Source organism: Nansenia antarctica (assembly GCF_963989245.1).
Source record: "Nansenia antarctica genome assembly, chromosome: 13".
Classification (NCBI taxonomy): Eukaryota; Metazoa; Chordata; class Actinopteri; order Argentiniformes; family Microstomatidae; genus Nansenia; species Nansenia antarctica.
Genome location: NC_137683.1, coordinates 26,272,545 through 26,284,881, shown reverse-complemented (window position 1 = coordinate 26,284,881; position 12,337 = coordinate 26,272,545). Strand labels below are relative to the sequence as shown.

Sequence of the window (12,337 nt, the reverse complement as noted above, 5' to 3'; positions counted from 1 at the left end):
GGGTTATGACAGACGTAACAGAGAAGGGCAGAGAACAAGAGAAGGGTTGGGGAGTAGGTCTGTGAGAGGCTAACCTCCCCCCCAGGTTATATATATATATACACATACATACATATAAGCCTGGAATCACTACGACTCAAACCTGGCCATAGTGGGAGTGAATTTACACGCATTTACATACTCATTCGTGGATTTCAGCAAATCACACAAAGCGTGGCTCACAGACACATGTGTGTGCAAGCACTGAGGGGAGGTGCTGTGAGAGAGACGATTGGTTGGACGATTTAAGCCGATTAAGCCAATGGCCAATGGCTATGCGGCCGGGAGATTCCCCCGGCCTTGTGCTGTAAAACGAAGGCCAATCTGAACGCCTCGGTCCACCATCCACCAGACCTTCCAGGCATTTGGGGCGGAAGTGCCTGGGAATGAGATTAGTTGGGGGGCAGACGGGGACCGAAGTATAAAAGCAAAAGGGGGGAATAGTTTTACAGGCCAATAACAGACCAGATGGAATGTCCTATTTCCATGGGCCACTGGCAGAAACAAACACGAGGAAACACACACACGCATGCACACGCACACACACACACACACACACACACACACACACACACACACACACACACACACACACTGTCTTGTTATGTAACTGTCAAAGAAAGCGGGGCCACGGCCTTACGTTCCCATAAGGCAGATCGATTTAGTTGATGCAATTACATTTATCTGCAGTTACGTGTGTCTGCTGTCTGCTTAGCCTCTCGGAGGTTCACGGGGGAACGTCCCAAAATTATACGAGGGATTAAACAAAGAAGGAAGAACCAGTTGGGCCTGCTGTTGACTACAGAACCAAAAAAACGAACAAACAAGCTCTCTCCCCTGACTCTCCCCCGGCCCTCCCCTGCCGCGCTGGGAGCCGGCGCTCACCTCCGCATGCCGTGACACTCCACTGGGTACTCCCCTGCTCTCCCCCTGCTCTCCCAGGGAAACACTGGGCAACACATTTGCATACAAACAGCCTGTCCAGATACACGCCAGGGGAGACAGACAGGGAGGAAGAGGAAAAAAAGAGTAAACGAGAAATGAGAAATGAAAGAGGCAGCGGAAGGGAGTTTGTGAGAGAGAGAGAGAGAGAGAGAGAGAGAGAGAGAGAGAGGGAGAGGGGGAGAGGGAGAGAGAGAGGGAGAGAGAGGGAGAGGGGGAGAGGGAGAGAGAGAGAGTGGGAGGGGAGAGGGAGGGAGGGAGAGGGAGGGGAGAGGGAGGGAAGGAGGGAGAGGGAGAGGGAGAGAGAGAGGAAGAGGGAGAGGGAGAGGGAGAGATAAAGAAAGAGAGAGAGGGAGAGGGAGAGAGAGGAAGAGGGAGAGGGAGGGAGAGGGAGAGAGAGAGGACGAGGGAGAGGGAGGGAGATATAAAGAAAGAGAGAGAGAGAGGGAGAGGGAGAGAGAGGGAGAGTGGAGAGACTGAGCCAAGACAGGACAAGAGAGTGTTTTTGTCTGTCCTTCCCCTGACGCAGGCGGCTTCAGATTTAACCGGAGTAGAGAATCTCATTACCTGAATGATGCACCGCTCCCGTTTCACCCTCGCGTTATCCCGAGGAGGCTTCACACGATCACTCCCTCCCTCCCTGTCTCAATCCCTCTCTCCCTCCGAAAAACAAAGTTCCAATTGCAATAACAAACAAGCAGAGGCCCGCGGGCAGAGACTCAGGGATCAAATCATCTCTCTCTTTTCCGTCCCCGGGGCTGTCGGGGACGGGACACTTTGGTGGAATCGCTGAGCTAATGTGTTTGAGTGCGAAAGCGGTGGACGGGGAATATTATGCTGAAATACACAGTATAGATCATGCCCTTATTCTATATTCAGTATGTATACGTTACGGTACATGTGGGAATACGGTACATGTGGGAAAACTAGGGTTAGGGTTAGGTGCTAGGGTTAGGGTTAGGTGCTAGGGTGCAAGGATTAGGGTTAGATGCTAGGGTGAGGGTTAGGGTGAGGGTTAGGTGCTAATGTGAGGGTTAGGGTGAGGGTTAGGTGCTAGTGTGAGGGTTAGGGTGAGGGTTAGGGTTAGACCAGATGATGCCAGCATGTACCAAGTCGACGTTTTATGCTGCCATGTCCCCGGAAATACCAACATAAACCGTTTTCCCACATTTTTCCCACTGTAACATATAAAACAATATCATGGGCTGCGTCTTTTCATATAGCAGATGTACAGTGTCACCAGTGTGGAGAAAACTATCATTGTGGATTTCCTTGGATAACTGCTGCTGTAGAATGTCTGAATTGAGCCAACACCGATTGTTTTGACAAGCAGCGCTACAAAACAATAATTTTGTGTCAATCAATTTGTTACCACACTGTCCGTCTTTTCTCTGGGTCACCTCACAACACATGTTCGTCTAATCCGGCAACAGTTAGCGGGGGGGGGGGGTCATTCCATAGAACAAACTCTCCGAAGCCCGCTCGAGGATTGCGCGTTATTATTGCGTGTGAGATCATAGCATCAGCTGTGCGTCTTTTTCGTGTCAGACACAGAAGCGTCTATTTTTGACAGCGCGCTAGTGTTTGCCGAACCTCCCGAGGAACATGAAGTTTAGATGAAAGGGACCTCTGCGCTTGTTTTTGTTCTCTCTCTCTCTCTCTCTTTTTCCTTTCTTCATTATTCTCTCTCTCTCTCTCTCTCCATTATTCTCTGATACATGGGTGCGCTAATTGCTATGAACGTGAGTCACAAACGCTCACCGTTTCCAAGGAAGGATTATTATCACTGGCAAGCGGTCATCCGTCAACGCTATGCAAATCCCCCATCTGCGCGTGTGTGTGAGTATGTGTGAGCTTTGGCAGAGCGGCTGAGCGCATCACTTCTGGGAGAAACTTGGGTGGCAGAACCGTGCTTGAACCGTGGTTTTGGGGGTAGAGAGAGAGGGAGAGTTATGGTCTTGGCTGCTGATCCTAGTCTGACTCCCAGTCCGTTGACAGTGAGGCCATCTGGGGCTGGAGGCCTGAGGAGACAGGACTGGCTAACTAACACACTAACACTGTGACCACTGAAATGGCACAAAAGATTGACCAATTAACAGAAAGGGGCGTTTGCATGGAATTTGACAACGATACTGACAGGAGACAAGATATATAGGCTACCACATAATGGAGGTTATAAAATGCTAAAGGGTCTGGTCAAGGGCATGTGAGACATCATGAAGTAGCTTCTACAGCAGTGGGACAGACAGGTACAGAGTGACAGGCTAGTATCCAGTCTCTTACTGTGACGGAGAAGGGAACCCCCTAGACAGAATAGGAAGGTATCTATCTCTATAACAGTACACACCACTTAGCATATTTCTCACTATGGCACCAAACCAGCAGCAGACACACACACACACATGCACATGCATACACACACACACACACACACATACACACACGCATGCACACAGGCACACACACATATACACACACATACACAGGCGCACACACACACACACACACACACACACACACACACACACACAGGGTCCAAATCCCAAGCTCGTCTAAAGGTGAAAGGAGTATAGTGTGAGTGAATGGTCTATAAATAGCCTTCCTCTCCTCTGTATGAAATATGCAGGTCTCTCGAAAAGAGGTGCCAGGCATTGGAATGTGGCGCATGAAGACCCCTGCAGGATTCCAGCCACGTTACCAGGGCAACGGAACTTTCACCACGTCACCAAGACGACGCAGGAGCAGGAAGAGACCATAAACAACAACATGACGAAGTTTCTAGGCATAAAAGTAATGATGGTGGTGGTGACACAACTAATCACCTCACAGCTGTATGTTAAAAACCCGCAGACGGAAAACATTATTGTCCATTGTGCCAAGCTTGCCGAATGGTTGTTTTGCACGTTGCCGGGAGACAAACCCCCCCCCCCTTCACCCACCCCCCTAGCGGTCCCGTCCCAAACACACAAATCCCTACAACCGTTTATTTTGTTCTGAATAGTTTCTACCACCCCAAAGCTGAGGATGTGTTAATGTGTGAGAGAAAGAAACAGAGAGAGAGCAGAGAGTGTTAGAGAGAGAGAAAGGGAGAGAGAGAGTTTGTGTGTGTGTGTGTGTGTGTGTGTGTGTGTGTGTGTGTGTGTGTGCATGCATGCGTGTGTGTGTGTGTGTGTGTGTGTGCTTGTGTGACAGAGGGGAATTTCTCCCACTCAGTAGCAGCCGGCGAGATGACAAACTGCACCCCAGGACACCACCCCCACCTCCCCCCCCCCCACTGCCAGCCCCCTCCAGACGATCTGTAAGAAACAACAACATCTAAACGCCACAATTTATGGCCCATGGTAACTCCAGGCATCACTTATTGCTTAATTAGACCTCGTCTCAGCGACAGAAGCTTCCCGTCTGGATGCCTTCCCGTGGGTTCGTCGGTGCAGCCTCTGAGTGATACAGAACCTCTGAGTGATACAGTACCTTCTGGGTGTCGCACGCTGTAGCCGCACCATGCCAGATCTATCTAGCCGCTGTGCACTCTTAAGTCGTGCACATCGAATACATCTTACTTACGTACAGCACTCGAGTTGAGGGGGGATAAAAACAGTCAAAATCATCCCCCTTCTAAAACTGCCATCCCCCCTTTCCATCCCTTATGTCATTTTATCAATGAACGTGGTATTACTGCTATTTCAACATTTAGTTTTGCACATATTGAGTAATAAACTGTGGGCGAGGGGGCACGCACACATGCAATGACATTTTTTACCAAGTCACTGAGACTGAAGTCACTGACACTGAAGTCACTGACGCTGTGGGGATGCTAAAATTGTCCCCCTATTATAAAATCCACCATCCCCCCATATTTTCTTTTACAACTTGAGTACTGCTTACGTAGGTGTGTCATTCAAATCATGTTTGAACAGGTGAGTGTTCGTAGCTTCCCATTATCCATTGATAATATTTATCTGTTATCTCTCGTCTGTTATTTATTATGTTTTTATTTGCCAATGTTGTAACTTGTATCTGTACTGGTGTGCTTTCTTGGCCAGGTCTCCCTCGAAAAATAGATTTTAATCTCAAGGGACTTTCTGGTTAAATAAAGGTTAAATACATTTTAAAATGTAACATATTGTTAGCCTCATAGCATAACTGCCTAAGTCATATTTTGGCCAAATTGAGATACGTATCTGCCTAACTCTACTCTCCTAACACTGCTGATTCACTGTGCATTATTGCCTATGCCATCAGCCTATCAGAATGCTTGTTACATTCCGAAATCACTATCTGCCCAAGTCATCTCTTTGGCATTTTTGACACTACATACAAAGATGGCCCGGCTGACCACAAGTGAAGCATGACTTAGGCAATTACGCTATGAGGCTAACGATATGACATCTTAAAGGACGTTCGGAGGTCTCCTTACGTAAGGTCATGGATAGGTGGTGTGATGCTCTGAAAGGACCGAATGATTTTTGATTAAATCTGACATTCTGATGGTTGGAAGCGACACAAGGCTCTAGTGCAGATGACCTCATTGAGGGGGGGAAAAAACACTTAGAAGACTCTTAGACGCGCCTGGACGAACATCTTGGGTGGCAAACTTACTGACCTCATGCCCCCCCGGCAACAGTCGCCCCCCTGTCTCCGGGACGCCCCTGTGTGATTCACATCCATGGAACAGCTGCGAGACTTACAGATCTGGTGTGACTTACCGTCTGGTTGAGAACAGAACCGCTTAGCTTGACATGAAGAGGATGGATAGAGAGAGAGACAAGATATACGGTCTAAAGGACTCTCTTCACATGTGCAAACAATTTGTAGTGTAGAAGAGTAGCAGGCAAATGAACTGTTTACTGTCAACTGTTTAATATGCGAAGCGTGAACGTGCTTAATGCTCTGGGCATTAAGGCAGTGAACTAGGAGATCTATAGGAAGGGGGGGGGGGGGGGGGGGGACGTGTTATGTATGCAAATGTGGGCACCTTATTATAAAACATGATGTTGTTCTTAGAGTCCTTTTAAATTCTCAATCTAAATTCACAGAATATCATGTTTATATTATGTGTTATGCTGCGGGGGATAATCCTTTGACATGATTGGCTGAAATGATGCTTGCAATGTCGGGCCGACGTCTGTCAGGCCGTGTAACAGAGTTGAGATGGTAAGACTCACTCCTCACGCTCAAATACCCTCATTGAATGAATTGCTAGCTTTTTTCGATAGCGTAGCTGGTTTACTTCAGGTATTTGAGGAGACGTTCATATTTTTTACATTTTACATTTTTGGCATTTAGCAGACGCCTTTATCCAGCTTACAACAAATACATATTTATTCATTTTCTCGAGAGAGTGGGAGTCAGTCCCACTCATATTTTTCAATATTTTTCATGTTATTGGACAAATATAGTGAAGACCGGAAAGTAAGGAGTAGGGAGAGAGGGCATGTCAGCAGGGCATGGGTCGGACTCGAACCCATGCCAACATGGGCATATTATAAGTGTGCAATGTAGACCGCGGTGCTAGTCCACTGGACCACCCTAGGCCACACAACGAATACATTTGTATATAAGTAAGTAAGTAAGTAAGTGAATCATCTATCCGTCAGTCATTGCAAGAGAAAGTAATCTCTGCTCGGGCCAAAGGTGATTTGGCAGTCATAATGCTAGAAGAAGGATGTTTTGTTTTTGTTTTTTGTTAATGTACAGTAGAGAAACTGAACAGGGGGATGGGGAGGTTTCAAGAGGGACAGTTAAGGTGTAGTTCAAACATTCAAAAGTGTTGGCGAGTCGGAGGTCGCAAGAATAAAGTCGAGTCTCGATTGGAGCAACTGAAATTGCAGGGCTACTGTTTGCTACGACTTGACGTCTGCTTCCCCCAGTAGATGCTGGCGTCGGCACGGTAACCGTCGGTGGGTGACAGATGAGGGGGGGGTAAGTCGGTGACCTCATCCAATGTCTCGGTAATGGGATGTGCTATAGTGAAACTGTGTCTTAAACTCAGACACAGAAAAAGGTTGACACTAACAGGATGACAATGATGATGATGATGATGATGATGATGATGATGATGATGATGATGAAAGCACAATAACAACAGAGAGAGTTCTTTGAGTTCTGTTGCCAGGGGGGGGCACAAGGTCAGTAAGTTTGCCACCCAAGATGTGTCCAGGACTGCAGCAGTGACTGTTACAAGAACGGGAATAGTGGTTTCGATGGGTTACGACATCATGTGTGGCCTTAACTCCTCCTCCTGCACGGATCAACACCAGCTCCAACTCCTCCCAAGAGAACGCTTAGACCAGGAAGTGGCAGAAATTACCCATGATTCCCCTGTGGGGCCAGAGCGCAGTCGGCCAGCCTTTGGAGTGTCAGCGGCCCATGTGCCTCTCATTAATCACATGGGGCTACTGCAGAGCAGGCCGGGGCACAGCCACCAACACACACACACACGCACACACACACACACACACACACGCAACTACACACACACACACACACACACACACGCACACACGGCATTAGAGAGTGCCCAGAACTACACAGGCGGTAGAAAACATACCAAGCACACAGGATGTGTGTTTACACGACATTCTCTTCAGGGAGGACACAAATGATGGGGTGTGTACACTATTGTTCAGTCACAGCATCTCTCTCTCTCTCTCTCAGTCCTTTTATAAGTCTTACAATTACATCATCCCCGTTCTTTTCTCCTTGTCTATTCTCTTCACTCCCCGTCCTCACTCTCACATATCTGCTGTCAGATAGGTGGATGATTACATGCTAAGCTAAACACTGTATCTAAACACAGATACACACACACACACACACACACACACACACAAGCTGATAAGAGACCTTGTTCTTCACCATAGACAGCCTTTCAAAAATAGAGAGAAAACACGACATCTCTGAGCCTCCCTCTGAGACTCCCAGAAGAAAGAGAGAGAGAGAGAGAGAGAGAGAGAGGCAAGGATAAGAATGCAAGAGAAAGAGAGACAGAGAGAGAGAGAGAGAGAGAGATGGAGAGAGAGGCAAGGATAAGAATGCAAGAGAAAGAGAGACAGAGAGAGAGAGAGAGAGAGAGAGGGGGAGAGAGAGAGAAAGAGAGAGAGATGGAGAGAGAGGCAAGGATAAGAATGCAAGAGAAAGAGAGACAGACAGAGAGAGAGAGAGAGAGAGAAAGAGAGAGAGATGGAGAGAGAGGCAAGGATAAGAATGCAGGAGAAAGAGAGACAGAGAGAGAGAGAGAGAAAGAGGGGGAGAGAGAGAGAAAGAGAGAGAGATGGAGAGAGAGGCAAGGATAAGAATGCAGGAGAAAGAGAGACAGAGAGAGAGAGAGAGAGAGAGAGAGAGAGAAAGAAAGAGAGGGCAGCACAAAGAGAGTTCTTTCAGTAGTCAAAGCGGCCCTACCCAGAAAGCTGGCATATCAAGTTATGGGGTCTCGGTACCCGTTCCCAGAATGTCTTCCGGAAAACTGACAACAGGGAAGGGTTAGAGAATCAATGACAGTTCACCCCCCAACGTGTAAGGGAATATGACCAGTTCCTTCAGAGCGTGTGGTTCAACACGTCCGCACCCCTCGTCTGATTACAGAAAAAAGGTCAGCCAAGGCCTCCTGACTTTTACAACACTGTGTGTGAACCTGGCCTCGTTAACTTAATGAGGAGGGCGTACCCCGAGTGCTTCTGCCCTGCCAAACGTTTTCCTTGAACGTCGCTACCTCGACGGCAACAGTCAGGATCCATCACCGGGTTATAATAAACCCAGGACGTTTATATAGGATTATACCGTATCACATTATTATACAGATTACTTACTGAAAACGTGGGAGAGCGCTTGAGTGAATTAACATACACAACATACGGTATAGGACGGCAGGCAGCCATAGCTAGCGGAGCGATTCAAAGACGATTGACAGCTTTCTCTCCCTCCCACTCTCTCTACCCCTTGAGCTCTGTCTCCCCTTTCCGCTCACTCCTCTCTCTCTCTTCTGCGTCTCTCCCTCTCTCAACACGTAACCTCCCTTCATCCTTCTCTCATATTCAGTCAGGTGTGAGGAAACGGCATGGCCTGCTTCCTCTGTATATCCCCCAGTACTCTACCATCCCATAGAAACACACACACACACACACACACATGCACACATACACACGCACCCACATGCACACACACACATACACTCTGGTGCTGTGCTCCATCTGACAAAGCAGCCCACCACTCTCTCTAAACAGGATGTTGTACTCCCACCACTTCCTCATCAAACACTGGCATCATTCACTGTTCTCAGCACAGCCCCCCTAAGACCTCCACCAGGGTAGAGACGGACGGACAGGGGGGGGGGCACTCAGGCTCGTAGACCTCCACCAACACACCTCCAGCAGTTACACGCACGCACACATGCACACACACACGCACACACACACACACACACACTCAGACAGTCAGACAGACAGACAGACAGACAGACAGAATGATAGAATGATAGATAGATAGATAGATAGATAGATAGATAGATAGATAGATAGATAGATAGAGAGAGAGATAGAGATAGATAGATAGATAGATAGATAGAGAGAATGAGAGTGAGAGAGAGGGAAAGAGAGCGAGGCAGAGAGAGACCGAGATAGAGGAAGATAGGAAGATAATACACACTTCAGCCAAACTATCGCTCTTACATTCCCTCCACAAGTGCACCTGTACGTCCAGAGAAGAGTGGTTTCCACTCTGAGGTACACTCGAGCCAATCAAGACTTCTCAGGTAAACCAGTGCTCTTTATTTCACTGACGTAAGTGAGTAGGGCATCCGCACAGCTGGTCGTAATGACAACACAGCCCAGGCACAAAGGAAAGGAGTGAGCGTTCAAGCTTTCCATCAGGGCTTAAATCACTTTAAAGACACAGAGACAGAGGGAGAAGGGGGGGGGGAGAGGGAGAATTCTCTATCCACTCACATTGCTGTTGTACCACAAGAACAACCATGCTACACCATGCTACGTCTCACGGTCCTCTGTGGCTCAGTTGGTTAGAACATGGCGCTAACAGCGCTTAGGTCGTGGGTTCGGTTCCCACTGGGACCATATCTACTGAAAGATTTACTCACTCACTGCAATGTAAGTCGTTTGGATAAAAAGCGTCAGCTAAATGGCATATATTACACTCATGGAAACACCCAGCTTGAACACGACTATCCTGACGATGATTGTACTATGATTTCCCCAAAAAGCCCCAATGTTTTTCTACCTCCCCTACAGAACATTCTGGCAAATCATGAAGGGTGAAACAGGGGGGAGGCAGGGAGATTCAATTTTCATGCCTATCAATCTATGCGCCGGTCGTAAATGTCAGGGCTAGAGAAATTGAATGGCAGCATTTGTCTTCTTTTATTAGGCAGTGTTATATAAGGGTGAACTCCGTACCTGCACCTTTCAAAATAAGGTGACGCTCAGTTAATTGAGTACAAGTCAAACACTGCGCCCTAGGCTGGCTGAGATTGAGTGGCAGGCGGGCTGTTCACTATTGCCTCAACTGACGGTGGTTGAAATCAGCCTATAAATTGAGTAGTACAGGATGAACAATCATGATTTGTTATTAATTGTCACCTATAGGCCTATTTTGTTGCCAAAATATGAATGCTGTTTTAATACGCTCATTTTAAAGCGTAGGCCTACCTATGGCCTGATTATGATTGATTATGGCTGTGATTGATTATGGCTGTAGGAAAACTGTCCGTCTGAGTAGACATGTTACTATGAGGAATGTGATGTCTCAGTTTTCTTTGATAGTTTCTGATATGACAGAGCACAGAGGTGCTGTGTATGTTTGGCCTAGTGACAAAAGCACCGGCTGCAAGTGATGTCCCCACAAGACACCGAATGTCACAGGGTATGCAGGCTGGTCACAAAGCCCCTGTTGTTTACATCGTTCTGTACTGGTCTGACATCGGGCGGGGGGCAGGGGGGGGGGGGGGGGGTGGCACAACGTCCAGTTGCAATGACAGCTGGCCTGCCAAACTCAAGTGTAAACCTAAACCACATGGGAATAATGCCACGTCTTATACATTAACATTTCATCAGTTCTCTCGTATGACAATGTCAGAGAGAAAAAAAAAGCAACACCTTGTGGCACTCAAACCAGTTTTGCCAGTGCGCCTCCTCTGTCACCAAAGAGCCTCTGTCACCAAAGAGCCTGGCATCATGGTGCTGCAGCCACGCAAACAACTAAAGACAGACAGGTGCATTGTTTTTTTGTATGTCACTATTTTCACTTCTGGTTGGATGCTAAACTGCATTTCATTTACAGTTCTATTGTACTGCTGCGATGACAATAAAGTTGAATATAATCTAATCTAATCTTTAGCGCTATACAATCATGCTCGCTCATCAGCCGCGCGGGGGGTGGCACACAATGAGAAAGTCATTTTAAAACACCCGATGGATATTCCATATCATATGCCTATCCTTTTGTTAATAGCCTATGGCCGGTATGTACCTAAATTACATGCGCATCTCTAATGCCTTACACCAAAATTGGTGTAACCCCAACAGAGCCTGAGAACTATGCGTCTTTTTTGGGGGGAGGTGAACATTTCACGCATATGACATGTACAGTAGGGCTATCGCCCTGCCCTAGAGAGTAACTTGCGCCGATTGACACGGACTGTCATGGTGACTGCTGGATTATATACATCCATCGCCACAGACAGAGTGGGACGGGGGGGGGGGCGCTACTTACGCTGCTGTTCTCCCCGGTCCAGTGGACCATCGCCTGGTTGTGAGAGGCGTCCCCTTTGAGCACGAACGAGCTGCTGAGCAGGGACACTTCTCTCTCCTCCTGGGACAGGGGCGCTCCTCTCCTGAAGCGCGATGAAGAATACCCGTCACTATCACCAAAGCCTGGACGCAAAGCCACTCCGTCGCCCATGCCGAGCGTAGGTCTACGATCCCCGCCACTCCGGTTTAAAACCCCGATGCTGTCACATCGCACGGGTCCCACCGTCAGTGACAGCAGGACCGAGGCGATGATCACCACGTACCCGTACAGGTGCGCAACACCACAAACGGTTCCTTCTACGATGCTGCGCGCCATTCTAGCGCTCTTATCGCGGATAGACTGACACAGAGAGACTGCGATGCGAGTGGAAGATAGATAGATAGCTCCTACTGTAAGCGGAGAGAAAGGGTGGGATAGGGGAGGGAGGGAGGGGAACTGGAGCGAGGGGTAGACACTGGATTGGAAACACAACGTGGTGTGTGTGTGTCTGTGCCAACTCTGAACGCTGTGGACATTGGTGGTCACTGGTGCCATCTGGCGACGCAAGCGCGCAATGTGCCATACGGTTCGGATTTTCAGGCATGTTCTGATATAG

General features: G+C 48.1%; 1 protein-coding gene across 1 annotated transcript in view; it reads right to left on the bottom strand.

Annotated features, from left to right (window-relative positions):
- sorcs2 (sortilin-related VPS10 domain containing receptor 2) overlaps positions 1-12,057 on the bottom strand; it is a gene marked incomplete at both ends in the record, with an annotated part of 248,143 nt that extends 236,086 nt beyond the window's left edge. The window contains 1 exon segment of the mRNA XM_080544142.1: positions 11,704-12,057. Within this exon segment, the coding sequence (XP_080400268.1) occupies positions 11,704-12,057 (354 nt within the window).
- Positions 12,058-12,337: the final 280 nt, after the last annotated feature.